The sequence below is a fragment of the Canis aureus genome, chromosome 29 (assembly GCF_053574225.1).
Source record: "Canis aureus isolate CA01 chromosome 29, VMU_Caureus_v.1.0, whole genome shotgun sequence".
NCBI classification, from domain to species: domain Eukaryota; kingdom Metazoa; phylum Chordata; class Mammalia; order Carnivora; family Canidae; genus Canis; species Canis aureus.
Genome location: NC_135639.1, coordinates 28444231 through 28461561, shown reverse-complemented (window position 1 = coordinate 28461561; position 17331 = coordinate 28444231). Strand labels below are relative to the sequence as shown.

Genomic DNA, 17331 nt, shown 5'->3' with positions numbered 1-17331 from the left:
GCAATAGGTTGGAAGTGATCTTTACAGTGCTCTGTGAAGGTCAGCCTAACTCACCAGTTTTGGTTCCCCAGGGCCTACGGTCACAGTCACTGTCTCCGGTTCAAACCCAGGTGCTGTGGCAGTGACAGTGTAGGTGCCTGGAAGCAGGAGCCGGAAGTAATCTCCATGGTCACCTAAAAGTTACAAGAATATAACTCAGTCTGCTGATTAGAAATCTGCCATTTGGGACCTTGATATGAAAAACCATCAGAGGGTTTTAGCTGACCACAGCTTAATTTTTTAAAATAGCATGATGAAACATGAAAACAATTTTAGGCTATTTTATATAATAAGAGCATGAGCTTCTCAGCTCATAGGGAGTAGAAGTTACACTGCTCTGTATTGAGAGTATTGTGTTTAATTCTATACTCTGTATTTTAAAACAAACTCAAATCCAGGAAAGAGTCACTAGGAAAAAGGTTGAAAGATCTATGAATGTTTTGCATGATAAAGAAACCACATGAGACTTCTGTTTCAATGTTAGAAAAGCCACTGTGAAGAAATGACATCTATCTAAAAAAAAACAAGAACGAGAACTATGAATTTAAATTGTAGGATCAAGATTTTTGCTAGACAGAAGCAAAACTACTGTGACAAATAGAGTTATCAAAAAAGAAATGGGCTACATTATGAAATTGTGAGCACTGAAGTAGAGAATGAATGAGCATTTCCAGAAAAGCCACATAGTTGTGCAGTGCACAGCCTGCACTGATGGACATGGCTCTACACTAATGGACATCATGGCCCTGGGTTCGAAAACTAGCTTCAGTGGTGTTGTATGTGTGTAACCTTATACTAAGTGGGAGGGCTGGACTAAATGACCACTGCAGTTCTGATTTTGAGAATTCTATTTTTAATATTTCTTCTATCACCTTCTAAACAAAGGGAAAATAAAACCAAAATAAAGCTTATTTTTCTATGGCAAGGATATAGATTTTGGTTCATGACTTTGTATCTCTTTATATTTTTTTATTTTATTTTATTTATTTATTTATTGAGAGAGAGAGAAAGAGAGAGAGAGAGAGTGGCTGGGACACAGGCAGAGGGAGAAGCAGGCTCCATGCAGGGAACCCGATGTGGGACTCGATCCTGGATCTCCAGGATCACACCCCAGGCTGCAGGCAGCGCTAAACCGCTGCACCACTGGGGCTGCCCTTTGTATCTCTTTAGAATCAGTTGTGATCATGCCCTTAAAATTTCTTTTAAGTGTACAACAATGAATAATTGAAATAATAAATGTAATTAAGAATAATACAGACTATAAATATTAAGGAAGTCTCTTCTCTGTCCCCTATTAAATGTCTGTAATTTCTTTTAAAATACTTTAGCAAAAGCAGTGAGTTATTATGCATATATTGGGTAGTATAAGTTATACCCCAGGGGCTGTCATTTTCTTAATTGGGGACTTACAGCCAGGAATGGTTAGCTAGTATTATATCAGAAAGGCCTAATTCCAGATACAGCTATTACAAGGGCTTTAGCTATCTTTTTATGTAATCAACACTAGATGCTCTTCTAAGCAGCATAATGAATGTCAGGCAATGAGCTTTTTTGATGGTGAAATGAGTAATTTGTTAATTTAGCATAATGAGTGTCGAAAGTGGGCTCTTCTGGGTGGAATTAGTGGTATTCAATATATATTGATTGGCTAGAATGTTTCAGAGACATTCCCTGTCTATGCATGAATAAGGTATAAAAATCTAGCAAACTGTGAAGTTCAGAGGAATGCCCAAGATTTGATGCCTAAACAGTCTTGGGTCCAGCCACTGGTATGGAGGATTCTGGCTGTGAGGCTCGACTCTGAGGATAGAGAATCCTGCCTTTAGAATGTTGCTCCTTTTGCCTTGAATGAAACTTTCATGTAAGATGTGCTGGGATCAACCTTTAATAATATTAATTATCTCCTTTAAGTTGAGATTTCATCCAGTTTAAACAGACTATAAGTCTGAACTGTAAGATGCCTGTGTGATAATAAGCATCACTGCGATAAAATGTGGCTGAGCCTTGCTTGTATAGAGGTTGTGGGAGATAGACAGATTTTACCCACCCCTGAGCATTGGTAAGCTACTGCTCTACATTAAAACCAAAACATCAAAAAAAGAGAAAAAGAAAAAATCTGAGTTGTGCATTATCAAATTTGTCTGGGGTAGTTTGCAACACCTGCACCATGAGATATTCTGTAGCATTGTAGGTTTCTTCACTTCCGAGATCTGCCTCTGCCATCACTCTTGCCCTGCAACAAGCCTATAGAATGCACCTTGCTAACTTTTCCCTGGATGGAGATGTAGTGAAATGCCTGGGACAGGGACAAGACTAAATGTCAGTTTTATAGTCCTTTTCTTTTCAACCCCATTTCACACCGGTTTGTGAGCTACCAATAACCTCAAACCCAGAAAACACCCCTAATGTAGTTGTATGGGGCAGTGACTTCTGAATGCTGAAAAAGAAGTTACATCTTCCTAGTCCTGGCCTCTAAGTTCACTGTCCCTATGTCCATCATCCTTCCTTCCTCCTGTCTCCACCTTCAATGTCCTTGCCACCCTTACTGGTCTCACTGGCTTACAAACTGGCCTCCTGATCATGTTAGAAAAAAGGTGAGGACATGAAGGCTTCCTTCTCACCCCACTAAGCAGTGGCCACCTACCTGATGTGATGTCATGGTTAATCCCACTAACAGAAATGACAGCCTCTGCAAGGTTATTATGATTCTCATCAAGCACCATTCCCTTGATGCCCTGGTGGACCTGTAGGAAAGTTTGTAGTGCACAGTTATGACCATAAGACATGTGGTCGTTTTTTTGGGAGTCCTCAGAGCCCTTTATCATAGGTTTTTGCATTTGATCTTCACAAAGATTATGGTAAGAGTCCCTTAATTAGCTGGTCTCTCCCCACTCTTGTTCCTGACAATCTCTTCTCAACAGAGCACTCAAAGTGGTACTGTGAAAATCTAAGGCAAATTTTGACACTGGATTTGACTACTCATGCAAGCAAAATTATACAATATTTGTCTTTTTGTGACTGGGTTATTTCTTTTGGCATACTTTCCTCTGAGTTCTTCCACATTGCAACATATCTCAAAATTCCCTTCTTTTCTAAGGTTGAAGAATATTCCATTGTATGTCTATACCACATTTCATTTATCCACTTATCCATCAGTGGACACTTGGGTTGCAACTTGAGTTACTGCTACCTTTCAGCTACTGTGAATAATGCTGCTATTAATATCAGTGCACAAGTATCAGTGCACAGAGAGAGTATCTCTTTGAGATCCTGGTTTCCATTCTTTTGGACCTATATACAGAAGTGGAGTTGCCGGATCATATAAGGCTATTCTATGTTATATTTTTGAGGAACTACATACAGTTTTTCATAGTGGTTGAACCATTTCACATTCTCAGCAACAATATACAAGGGCTCCAATTCTCCACATGCTTGCCAATGCTTGCTACTGTCTTTTACTGTATTGGAAGCCGTCCTAATGAGTATTTGATTTGTATTTCCCTAATGACTGCTTGTTGTAGTCTTTCATTGCCTGTGGCGTTCTCATCTGGGAGCCCTTTTTCCTCTAGAAAGCTTGCATGATTCTCTTTTTCACCTCCTTTAAATCTGCTTGAATGTCATTTTCTCTGTAAGGCCTTCTTCATTGGATTTTGCATTTAACATGTTCTAAAACTTACTTTATTATTTTGCTTATTGTATATATCTCCTCACTAAAATATAAGGTCTATATTGGCATATAAGCCTTATATGTTTGCCCATAACCCCCCAATAAATAGTACCCCTTCTGACAGGTAATTGCTTAATAATGTTGAATGAGTAAATCTGATTGGTAAAAGCAGCCCAGGTATATGGTATGGAGTCAAAGTAAAAGTCAGAACTGAGTCTCACAAAATTCCTTGCCCATCATGAGAAAACAGTTCTCTTTCCATGACCAGGAAAATTCAAGAATGGGATTTTACCTGTTCTAAGAATTGGATTAGGGCTTCTCGATTACCCAGCCACTCACGCTGTAATTCCTCTTGGCGAGGAAACTTGTTGCAACTCAGTTCCAGCGTGATCTCAAAACAGTTGGTATGGAGATAGTTAAAGTCTTGCATTCCTAAGGGGAAGAGGGCAGTGGCAGATTTGTAGAACCAGCATCCCACCAATGCCCCACCACAACTCTCCATGATCATAATTTCTTTGCTTCCCCCTCCATGACCTTCTATTCTACCTCTAGGTCTCCATTTATTTCTCTCCATAAAATCTTTCCCCAATTCTGTAATGTTCTCTCTTTACAAATTCCCTTTTGTCACCCCCATCCTCTCTTCCTCATTTCATCCCTTAAATTCACTTCTTGACCCTCATAGCATTTCCAAAGTCTGCTTGTTAGTGGTGCCTTGATAATAGACTTGCCAAGTGTGCTGCTTCTAGGGGGACAGATCTTCTCTTTGGATGATGATGTTCTTCAGATCTTGGGGGTTAGAGATAAGATGAATATCTTGCTTTCACATTCCTCCTCCTATCTGAGAAAACAGCACTAACCTGAGAACAGTTAACCCAGAAAAATGGGCCCCTAAGAAGGCAGAAGGCAGCTGGAATTTTCTTCCATCTAAGGCTTGTCTGTTTTTAGCTTCTGAGTTAATGATTTAAAAAATATGTTCCTGATTTATTAGAGTGGTATTTATATCACAAGTGTATTTGGGTTAAAAAGTATTCATCTAATCAACTTTACCTGCTCTAAGCTGATGAGCATAAGTGGCTGCTATAGAATGAGGAAAGTTGGAGAATTGTACCTCTTATGCTGGATCGCTCTCTGCAACAGAATAATCTAGAAGGCTGTGTCTTCCAGCCAATACAAGTTGCTAGGCCTCCTTAGCTTAAGTTTCAGTAGGTATGGGGTAAGATCCACCCCCTACTCCTTGGACCATGCTTTCCCAGATGATGGGAAGGGGGAGGGAGAAACAAGTACAATTTGGAAAAGTAGATTTCATATTTTAAATCGGGGGAAGGACCTATTGGTTTCCTAATGCAAACTAAATAATAATAATAATAAAGATGATAAAGTTCAACAAAATCTCCTCACTTTGTGTTTAAGCAAGTTTTCAGCCACAAGATGTCTATCACCTCCCAGTACATGGTGACTCCCTAACCTTCCTCTTCCCTACTCTTCATAAAACCAGCCATCAGCTCAGCTCTTTTTTTTTAAAGCTTTTATTTATTTATTCATGAGACACACACACACACAGAGAGAGAGAGAGAGAGAGAGAGAGAGAGAGAGAGGCAGAGACAGAGGGAGAAGCAGGCTCCATGCAGGGAGCCTGTCGTGGGACTCGATTCAGGGACTCCAGGATCTCACCCTGGGCCAAAGGCAGGCGCTAAACCACAGAGCCACCCGGGCTGCCCTAGCTCAGCTCTTAACAGTGAGCTTTCTGTTAGTAATCTTTCTGTCCAGGTTATATTTGAAAGGATGGGAGAGATAGCTTCTAAAACCTGATGCCTAAAAGAACCTGACTTTCTGCTTCAGCATTTTTCCTATCTTTAGGTTCCCAATCTACAAAAGTTCATAAACAGTGAACACCAATGTTGGGGAAGGCCTTCAGTATTGGGGAAGTCTCAAGAAAGAGAGACAGAAACCTCTTGCTGGGGGTTTCTGTTATGCTGTCAATGGTCAATGTCAATGGCAAACTCAGGCTCAAAGGAGACGGGCAGGCAGGCTACAGAAAGCAAGCACATAGCAGGGAAACTGTTGATGCCCAGGCTAGCTCCTTTGGTCATCTGTTGCTATGTAAGGCATATAGCTCAACGCTACTTAGAAAAGATCCCAATAGGGGTGTCTGGGTGGCTCAGTCAGTTAAGCATCTGCCTTTGGCTCAGGTCATGATCCTGAGGTCCTGGGCTCAAGCCTGAGTCAGGCTTCCCCCTCAGCGGGGAGTCTGCTTCTCCCTCTCCCTCTGCTCCCCCCCCCCCCCCCCCCGCTTGTACTCTAGCTCTCACTCTCTCAAATGAATAGTCTTTTTTAAAAAGACCCTAATAATTAGGGCACCTGGGCGGCTCAATTGGTTAAGCATCTGACTTCTGATTTTGGCTTAGGTCATGACTTCAGGGTTGTGAGATTAAGCCCTAGGTTGGGCGTCGTGCTCAGTGCAGAGTCTACTTGAGATTCTCTGCCTCTTTCTGCCTCTCACCCTTCCCTGCTAGTGTTCTTTCTCTCTCTCTCTAATAAATAATCTTTAAAAAAAGATCCTAACATTAATAAGCCAGGCATTTCCAAATGCTTTATGTAATTTTTAAATTTAATGTTCACATCAAAATTACGATGCAAGTATTTCCTTCCTTCCTTCCTTCCTTCCTTCCTTCCTTCCTTCCTTCCTTCCTTCCTTCCTTCCTCCCTTCCTTCCTCCCTTCCTGAGAGCATGGGAGGGAGAGGGAAAAAGAGAGAATCTTACACAGGCTCCAGCATGCAACCCAATGTGGGGCTCAATCTCACAACCTTGAGATCACAACCGAGCCAAAATTAAGAGTCAGATCCTTAACTGACAGAGACACCCAGGCCCTTGCAAGTATTATTATTCTTAAAGCACAGATGAGAAAACAAAGTACAGAGAGGTTAAGTAATTACCCTGAAGCCACATAACTGGTAAATGGGCAAGCTGGGTTTCAACCAAATTTACCCTTACAGTCACAGTCTTAATCATCATTTGACTTCATTATTTCCCTCCTATGCCCTAATCTACTAGGTAAACCACCAGTTTTAAAGGACCACAAGGTGTCCCTACCTTCATTTTAAAGAATCACAAGATGACATTAAATGCCAACTTAAGAGTTCTCCATTTCTCAGATCTCTACTTGAATGCAAAATTCTATGGTATTCCTGTTGTTTTCCTGAGAAAAATGATAATTTAGAAAGAGAGATGAACCCTATTCCACTTCAGCTTGCAGCACTGTTGCACCCAGGACTCTTCTTACCCTTGCTGAGAGAATACCAGGAAGCCCCATTGGTGATGCCATCTGGGAAGTAATCCCCACAGTTCCAACCTTGGTGCATCCATCCATGTGCATAGGAGTATATCTTGGCCAGCTGTAGGTAGAGCAGGTGGAAAATGACCTGAGTATTCCCAACTCATACGGCACTGCTCATACTCAGAAGTAGGGTGACACCACGAAACCTCACTATGTATAAACAACTGATTACTTTAGTGAAAGAAAATACCAGCAGGCATAGGAAGATGGTGTGTGTGAGCACATGCATGTGTGTGTGGGGGGCATGCGTGGAGGACTAGAGTTAGAAGAGCTGTATTCTGATTTTTCCACTATCTTAAGAATAAATTTCTTCAAGTGAAAGTGAGGGGTGACACTAGATGATATATAAACTCCTTTCTACGTATACCATTTTCTAGCTGAGTTTTATGACAGGTGGGATACTCACCACTACAAGAACAAGGACGGCAAGCTTAGTTTTATGAAAGAAAACAAAGGAACAAGATAGGCCTTTGCCATGCAAAGAATTTCAGTAGTCCCTTACCCTTACCCACGGTTTTGCCCTCTGTGGTTTCAGTTACTCATGGTCAACTGTAGTCTGGAAGCAGATGATCCTTCTGACAATATGTCAGAAGGTCAGTAGTAGCCTAACGCTAGGTCACAGTGCCTACGTCATTCACCTCACTTCATCTCACCGTGTAGGCATTTTATCATCTCATATCATCACAAGAAGGGTGAATACAGTACAGTAAGATTTTTTTTTTAATTTGTTTATTTATTTTGGAGAGAACATGAGAGAGCACAAGCACGCCTACATGTAGGGGGAGGGGCAGATGGAGAGGGAAAGAGAGAATCCTCAGACTAGGGGCTGAGAACAGAAACCAAGAGTCAGATGTTCAATTGACTGAGCCACCTAGGTGCCCCTACAGTAAGATATTTTGAAAGACAGGCCATATTCACATAACCTTTATTATGGTATATTGTTAAAATTGCTCTATTTTATTATTAGTTATTATTACTGTGCCTAATTAATAAATTAAACTTTATCATAGGTATGTATAGAAAAAATTATATATAGGGTCCAGTATTATATACAGGGAGGAGAGGAATATATGCGGAATCTCTTCAATTCTTTTTTTTTTAAAAGATTTTATTTATTCATTCATGATAGACATAGAGAGAGAGAGAGGAGGCAGAGACACAGGCAGAGGGAGAAGCAGGCTCCATCCCGGGAGCCCGATGTGGGACTCGATCCCGGGACTCCAGGATCACACCCTGGGCCAAAGGCAGGCGCTGAACCGCTGAGCCACCCAGGGATCCCCTTTAATTCTCTTTCATTACTACTTTACAACAGTGGAAAAAATGAGATTACTGGAGGAAAAAATATAATAATGTATTTGCTTTGCAAAGCAATAACTAGTGTTACTCTATGAAATTCATTAATTGATCAATTAATAATTAATGTTAATTGTTATATTAGCCATACTTGCTAATAATGTATAAACTATAAAATAATCTGTTCTTTTTATTCTCCTGCTGTTTTGAACTATTATGTAAACACTTCTTTTTTTAATTTTATTTATTTATTCATGAGAGACACAGAGAGAGAGAGGCAGAGATACAGGCAGAGGGAGAAGCAGGCTCCATGCAGGGAGCCCAACGTGGGACTTGATTCTGGAACCCCAGGATCACACCCTGAGCCAAAGACAGACGCTCAACCACTGAGCCACCCAGGCATCCCCCCTATGTAAACATTTCTTTATGTACATAATCTATTTTTCATTAATATATTCATATCACCATAACTATAACTATAATATAGTCATACATTAGACCCCTCAAATACTCTCCTGAGCCCCAGGTGCCTCTGGCCAGACAAGCTGCCATTCTGCATACCTTCTGGAAAAGCTTGTCGTCGGGCGTGGGGCTATTGGCAGTGCGGCGGAACCCTCGGACCCGATGCTCAAGGGACTTGTCATATGGGTAATTGGCCACCACTGCCCCTCCATGGAGATTGGCCGAAAGAACAAAGTTGAAGGAGCGGATCCAATGGATCACAGCCTGGGTCTCAGGTTCCACCTGTGGAGAGATGAGGGCCTGGCAGTGAAGCTGCAACCAGAGGTGCCAAATGCCCATATCCAAAAGAGTTTGTCAGGAAGTGGCCTGAGAAGATTGCGTGTCTGAATACAACAAAGAGTATCTTCCTGGATATAAGAAGCATAGAAGGGAAAATTTTGGTCTTCTGCCTGATGGTTTAAAAAAGTTAAGTGGATGGACTCTTTTTCAAAATGAAATCACATTTGAAATCTCAATATACAAAATAGCTAAAAGGAGAGCATTTAGGGCAGTGAGTGGAACTGTTTTGTGTGATACTATAACGGTGGACAAATGCCATGATCCATTCATCAAAACCTATAGAACGTACAACATGAAGAGTGAACATTAATGTAAATTATGGACTTGGGTGATGATGAGTCATTGTAGTTCCTCAACTGTCACAAATTACCACTCTGGTGGGAGAAGTTAATAATGGGAAGCAGGGGGTATGGGGGAACTCTACTTCCCCCTGAGTTTTGCTGTGAATCTAAAAGTGCTCTAAAAAATAAAGTCTATTACCGAGGACTTCTCTCAGCAAGTGCAACTAGCAGCTGCTGAGAAACTCAAAGTTCAAGGTGAAGCTGTTTCAAACAGTCAAGAAAACACACAGATTCCAACCATATAAGAGGAGAGTGAAGAGGAAGAGGTTGATCAAACAGGTATAGAGGTTAAGGACATAGAACCGGTCATATCACAAGCAAATGTGTCAGGAGCAAAGGCAGTCCAAGCCTGAAGAACAGCAGTAATGCTATCACAGAATAAACAATGTAACCATCTGAAAATGGAGGACCTTTTTTTGGGTGTTTCAAAAAGAGTAACTGTAGCTTGGTTTGAAATTTTCTGTTTATATCATTAATAAAATTACGGCTTCTTGTTAGATAAAAATAAATAAAGTCTATTTTAAAAAGGGAGAGAGAGATTGGTTTGAAGAGGGGTAGCATGGTTGGAGAGCCAGAACTCCCTGAACCTCCTTCTTTTTTTTTTAATTTTTATTTATTTATGTATGATAGTCACACAGAGAGAGAGAGAGGCAGAGACACAGGCAGAGGGAGAAGCAGGCTCCATGCACCAGGAGCCCGATGTGGGATTTGATCCCGGGTCTCCAGGATCATGCCCTGGGCCAAAGGCAGGCGCTAAACCACTGCGCCACCCAGGGATCCCCCCGAACCTCCTTCTATAGCTAATTGTTGGTGAGCACATAGTTCATCACATGTAGGAGAAATTTCCTTATAGAATACTAGAGTCCTCTGTTGACATTACAATGCACTAGAAAGAATATTGGCTTAGGAGTCAGAAGACCTGGTTTTAATCCTGAGTCCTTCAATTACTTGCTGTGCGAGTTGTAAAACAGGGATGAATATCATTACTGCTTCATGCATTTTCCCCACAGTGTTACAAAAATCAACTGAAACACTGGCTAAGAAAGAATTTTGTACAATTGCAAAGTTCTGTGCAATTGTATAATACCACTTTCACTTTACTATCATGGCCACTAACATCAAACAGCCTGTGCACCATGAGGGGATTTTTGCTAGGAGAGAAAATGGATACAAAGAGTGGAAGATACAGTTCTTACTGCTCTGGACAGATTAACACAGAGCTGAATTAATGCTTCATTCTTGCCTGTTTAATTAATGTGAAGATTGCTAGAAGAAATTCCAGATGGTGATTTACCTGCTTCTGCATGCAAATTTGTCTCCTACCTGACTTTTCCAGTTGTCTGGAAGAGGCAAGTGGTGGTTAGGGCCTCCGTGTTTCTCATTGTAGTAGATGTAGGTGTTAAGATCCGGGAAGTTGCGGTTTAGGTCCACTCCGTTTGCATTGTTCCTGCCAACCAGATACCCAGAACTGTCTGCGCCCTAGTGGGAAAATGAAGAAATGAAAAAGGAAGGTTTCAGGCTGAATCTTATAGTGGAAGAACACTGCATAGTATTTTTGGGCATTAGCTTAATCTATCAAATGATGTAGCATTTTCTTCTTTAATTTATCCAAAGTCCCCATGGCATGGTTCAAGTTTCCCTGTAGACCACATGCTGATGGTAGAGATCCCAGGAGAAGCTCTAACAAGAGTGGAGTATTTCACAGGTGCCTGGGTGGCTTAGTCGGTTAAGTGTCTGCCTTTGGCTCAGGTCATGATCCTGGGGTCCTGGGATTGAGCCCTACATTGGGCTCCTTGCTCAGCAGAGAGTCTGCTACTCCCTCTCCCACTGCTGTTCTCCTGCTTGTGCTCTCTCTCTCTGTCAGAATAAATAAAATAGGGCAGCCCCAGTGGCCCAGCGGTTTAGCGCCACCTTCGGCCCCGGGGTGTGATCCTGGAGAACCGGGATCGAGTCCCATGTCAGGCTCCCTGCATGGAGCCTGTTCCTCCCTCTGCCTGTGTCTCTGCCTCTCTCTCTATGCCTCTCATGCATAGATAAATAAAATCTTTAAAAAACAAAACAGATAAAATAAAATATTTTTTAAAAAAGAGCAGGGCATTTCAGGATAATGGGAACCCCTATTTTTTAATATAGCTTTATTGAGATATAATTTACATACCACAAGATTCACCCATTTTAAGTGTACAACTCAATGAATTGTTAGTCCCTGATGACAAAAGTTGTGTGAGCATCAACACAATGTAACTTAGGAAGATTTCTAACACCCTGAAAAGAAATCTATGCCTATCTAGTCATTCCTCATTTTTAGTCTAGCCCTGGGACATCACTTTCTCTCTCCATAGATTTGCCTTTTATGGCCATGTCAGTAAGAGGGATCATACATTACATATTTGGCCTTTATCACTGGGCATAATGTTTTTGAGGTTCCTCCATGTTGCAGCATGTATCCATACATCATTCCTTTTTATGTCTGATTAATATTCCATTATATGGATTTACTGTATTTCATCTATTCACCAATTAAGAGATGATTATATAGCCCTATATCCTAGAGCCGCTGTAAGTTGTAACAAATTACATACACTAGGTGGTTTATCACAATAGAAATTCATTCTCTCACAGTTCCAGAGGCTAGAAGTCTGAAATCAAGATGTCAGCAGGGTCATATGCTCCAAAAGCTCTAGAGGAGGATTCTTCTTGGTCTCTTCCAGCCTCTGGTGGCTGCTGGCCATTCTTGGCATCCCTCAGCTCTAGATGCATTGCTCCAATTTCTACTCTCATCTTTTAAGGTCTTCTCCCCCCTGTATGACTCTGTATAGATTTCTTTTTTCTTCTAAGGACGCCAGTCATATTTGAGTTAGTCACCCCAATCCAGTATGATTTCACCTCAACTTGAGTGCATATATAAAGACCTGATTTCCTAATAAGGTCACAGCCAGGAGTTCCAGGTAGACATGAATTTTGGGGGGATACTATTCAACCCCACACATGGACATTTGGATTATTTCTACTTTTTGGCTATTGTGAATAATGTTGCTATGAGCATTCACATACACGTCTTTGTATGGATGTATGTTTTAATTTCTCCTAGGTAGATACCTATTAGAGGAACTGCTGGTTATAATTTAAGTCTATATTTAACTTTTTCAGCAAAGCAGATACACCACGGAAACCACCCCCAACCCCTTTATTTTTTAAATTTAGGGTCCTTGTTTATTTTTCTTCTCTGCTGTATCAACTTCCTGGGTCTTCTTCCTCTGCTCACACTTCAAATTGTATCATTTATTTGGTCATGTATTCACTCATTCATTCATCCTTTTAGCCAATCAACATTTATTTAAGCCCATCTCTACTCGAAACCCTCTGAAGGCACTAGAAAAAGAGATGATGAGACGTTATACCAGTCTTCTAGAAATTCATAATATATATGGGGATATATATATATATATATATATATAATTAAAATACATAAAGCAGTAGAATAGAGATTGTTCAAAGGCCCTCACAAAACTAAAATTTCATTTAATACTTTGTATAGCATTGGAGAAGGGGAATAGTGTCCACTGGAGCCCTGTAGACTGAGAGAGTAGAGCTCAAATTGGTGGTAGCTCCTGGAAGTGGGGTGACTGGATGGATGTTGGGCAGCTAAAAAGTCACAGATGTACTCCCACATTCATATCTTTAAAAAATATTTATTGTTCTTAGATTTCTCTATTTCTCATGTCATTCTGCTCATATTTGATTACTTGCTGTGTGAGTTGTAAAACAGGGATGAATATCATTACTGCTTCATGCATTTTCCCCACAGTGTTACAAAAATCAACTGAAACACTGGCTAAGAAAGAATTTTGTACAATTGCAAAGTTCTGTGCAATTGTATAATACCACTTTATATCTCATTGAGAACATAATATTTATTTAAGTTACCTTAAGTTCCCTATATTAATTCTGTTTTGAGGGAAAACATTTATATAATTTTTCAACTGGGAATTTGGTTGTTCGTTTCTATAAGATAATGATTTTCATTACATTTCCAGGAGTTTTTCACTACTTGCTTATTCAAATCAATGTAGCTCATAATTGTCCATATTAACAGCTATGTTAATTTACTTATCAGTTGATTTACCACTCACACCAGGTCATTAGGTTGGCAGGTCAGGAGTTTCCTTAATAGAAATTGCCCATAAACAGGGTAGGTGGTATACTGGTTTCCTATTCCCTCTGTAACAAATTACCACATACTTAGTCGCTTAAAACAACACAAGCTCATTACCTTATAGTTTTGGAGGTCAGAAGACTGAAATGGGTTTCACAAGACTAAAATAAAGGTGTCAACAGGGCTGTGTTCCTTCTGAGGTCTCTAAGGGAACCCATCTCCTGATTTTTCCAGCTTCTAGAGGCCACCCACATTCCTTGGCTCATCATGGTCCCTTCTTTCCTCTTCAAGACCAGAAGTATGACATCCTCAGATCTCTCTGTGACCTTCTGCTTTCCTTTTTCACATTTAAAGGACCCCTGCGATTGATTACACTTGACCCATCCAAACAGTCCAGGATATTATGAAGTCAGATGATTAGCAACCCTAATTCCATCTGCAACCGTAATTCTCCCTTGCCATGTAACATAACATATGCACAGGTCCTAGGGACTGAGATTTGGAAATTGTTCATGGGGTGGGGAAAGGGGAAATTATTCTATTTTACCTACAGGTAGCATTAAAGTTTGGTGGCCAGGCAGGTCTTCCCTGTGAAGCCATGCAGACAGGTTTCCTCTGAGTATGGCAGGTAGCTCTGGGAGTTTGAGAACCTGATGGGTCCTCTCTTGGGCTCAGGTTCAAGAGTTGCTCCTTCTGAACAAGTATACAGCTGAGCAAGGTGACTGGCTCCCCCGAGATGGCTCTAGGATTTAGAAGGCTGTCCAGGATTTTCTCCACTTTCTCCCACCCCACCTCATTCCACAAAAGATGTGAACAAGTTTGATGTTCTCCAGTTTGCCCAATGGGATATTGGGAAAGGCCAATAGAAGGAAAGCAGCCAGGCTGTAGGTATTCCCCCACATATCTTTCAAATATTCCTGCTACTTTGGAAACTCAAGTCTCAAGACGTTAATGCCTCTATTCCAATTTAAAAATGTTTATTTGAGATAGTCTTGCAATTTTTTTTCATTTTTAAGACTAGATTTCACTACATTACTTTTTTAAAAATGTATTTTGTTGTGGTAAGAACACTCAAGATGAGATCTACCCTCTTAACAAAACTTTAAATGTACAATACAGTATTTTTGACTATATGTACAATGTTGTACAGCTGGTCTCCAGAACTTATCTAGCCTACTCAACCAAAACTTCATATACCTTCATTAGTAACTGCCCATTTCCCCTCCTCCCAGTCACTGTCAACTTCCCTCCATTCCCTGATTCCATGAATATGACCACTCTGTCCCATACAAGTGGAACCATGCAATACCTGTCCTTTTGGTCCATCCCATTTTAAACTTACTCGAGGATAGAGCTGGGGAGGTAAGTTGAGGCAGAGGAGGTATGGAGCCAAGATGTTGAATGAAACACAAATTTGACCCTTGTAATCTACAGCTTCTGGCCAAAACAACTCAACAAATGAGAAAAGAAAGCTTTGTTCCCCCACTGGCAAATCAGAAAGGTGCACATTAACGACACTGCAGTGGGAAAACTGGAGAACAGCTTTTAAAGGAACATATCCATTGTGTAAGGCAGGTGCCTGGCTTCACCCTGGAAAAATTCTAATTTAGCAGATTGGGTGGGTGGGGGACCTAGGAATATGTATTTTATAAAATCTTCATCTATGATTCTGATGCACAGTCACAAAAACGTCACACTGACATTTTGAATTTATGTCAGAAAATAAAATAAAAGCCCATATACCCCTGCACAATGTAATTCTAAAATTATTAAAAAGCTGACTACTATACAAGTAGAGGAAAAAGCCATACAGAAATATAGTATTCGCTTAGCAAAGTATACAAATGTCCAATCACTATGTTGTACACCAGAAACTAATATGGTATGTCAATACCTCAGTAAAAAATAGAAATATAACCCAAAGCATGAAGAATCTAGAATTAGCCCCCGATGGTGCAATTCTGGAACAAGCAGGTTCTATTCCCGCCCCCCCAAAATGCAAATGGAAGTGTAGTGTGGGAGGGAGAAGAGTATTGAGGGTTTGAAGCTAAAAATTGAGGCAAGAGCCCTTCACACCGGTTATTTCCCAGTTTATGAAGCGCTGTCCCTGATACTGCCTCAACTGATCCTCACAATAAAACTGGGAAGTCAGCTGGAAAGGTGTTGAGGGAACGAAGCTCAGGGGGAGCCCACATTCACTGCCTAAGCTGCCACTGGGCTGAACCCCAGTCTCGGCGCCGTGTTGTAGTTCCACCGGCTTTTTCTCTGTTCCACACGGCGGCGTTGACAGCGGGACCTAGAGGACTCATCAGAGGGCTCTGCTGTGCACAGGGCCTCCCCGCCTGGGGGCTCAGTACCTGCGCCACGGCCACCTCGTAGCCGTCAGGGTTCATGGATGGCAGGATGTGCACGCGCGTGCCCTCCACCAGCCGCACGATGCGCTGGTTCCCATTCCGGAACTCCTCGCACAGGAACTCTGCCAGCTGTAGCAGCAACTCACGGCCCAGCACCTCGTTGCCGTGCATGTTCCCCACGTACTTGACCTCCGGTTCCACTGCAAGTGCGAGAACACGCACAAAGAGAGAAGATGGGGGAAGGCTTGCAAGTGCCAAGGATTCCTAACCTTGCAGAGGGACCTTTTCCCTCTTTTTCCGTAATGAAAAAATGAAAATTTACGTTTCCATTGGGTCTTTTCCAGTGATCCCTGAGGCCCTTTTGAACAAATTACAATTGTGAATCTACAGAAATTCATGCCATTGAACTACTGTGTTCATTACTCAGTCTTCACAGAAAATCCATGAAGAAGGCAGTATTAGCCTCAGAAGAAGGGAGGTACAGAGGCAGTTGCATAATTTCTTGGAGGTCATCTCGTTAGTAAGATGGAAGTGGAAGCCCAGGTGGCATTTATGGTAGCTTGATGTTTCTCAGAAACAAATCTTTTGGGGATCCCTGGGTGGCGCAGCGGTTTGGCGCCTGCCTTTGGCCCAGGGCGCGATCCTGGAGACCTGGGATCGAATCCCATGTTGGGCTCCCGGTGCATGGAACCTGCTTCTCCCTCTGCCTATGTCTCTGCCTCTCTCTCTCTCTGTGTGTGACTATCATAAATAATAAATAAAATTTAAAAAATAAAAAAAAAAGAAACAAATCTTTTCAGGGTAAAAGTGGTGTTTTCCCAAGACCTGCTTGTATAAAGTCTAGGTTATGGAATAACAGTTCCTAATCATCCCAGTTGAAAACTTAATTTTCCTGGTACTAAGGAAACTAAAATATATCTGAGAATGCCATGTCTGGAGGCACAGAGTAGGAAGGAATCTACCTATGTCTTCTCTTTGGCTATACTAACTGTTCGATTAAAGTAAGAACTGAGGGCATAGAAAGAGCCTCTAGAACCACTTAAGGAAAATCATTCTTGACTCTTTTTAAAAGGGAGAAAAGCTCTTGTCACTTGATTTCTCCTCTACCTTACACTCTCCTGCCTCCATGATTTTTCTGATTCTGTACCTCTTCATCTCCACATTTCCAAATCCTCCTCACTATCTTTCTAGGCTCAATGCAAATGTCACTCTGAGAAGGCATTTTGGGTTCTTCCTGCTAGGAGCAAACTCGCTATTGAACTTTCCTTTAGTACTTAACATTTTCTACTCTGAATTTTACCTAATTTTGCCCATGTTCCATTTCCTTACTAGACCTGGCCTTTGC

At 41.3% G+C, this 17331-nt stretch overlaps 1 protein-coding gene across 3 annotated transcripts in view; it reads right to left on the bottom strand.

Annotated features, from left to right (window-relative positions):
* The window catches only part of CPN1 (carboxypeptidase N subunit 1), a 33638-nt gene that overhangs the window by 4971 nt on the left and 11336 nt on the right, over positions 1-17331 (bottom strand). For all 3 annotated transcript variants that reach the window (XM_077878008.1, XM_077878009.1, XM_077878007.1), the window contains 7 exons: positions 15990-16186; positions 10800-10955; positions 8896-9078; positions 6988-7099; positions 3999-4138; positions 2684-2783; positions 55-173 (listed from right to left, as the gene is read on the bottom strand). In XM_077878008.1, the coding sequence (XP_077734134.1) occupies positions 55-173; positions 2684-2783; positions 3999-4138; positions 6988-7099; positions 8896-9078; positions 10800-10955; positions 15990-16186 (1007 nt within the window). The remainder of the gene's footprint in view (positions 1-54; positions 174-2683; positions 2784-3998; positions 4139-6987; positions 7100-8895; positions 9079-10799; positions 10956-15989; positions 16187-17331) is intronic.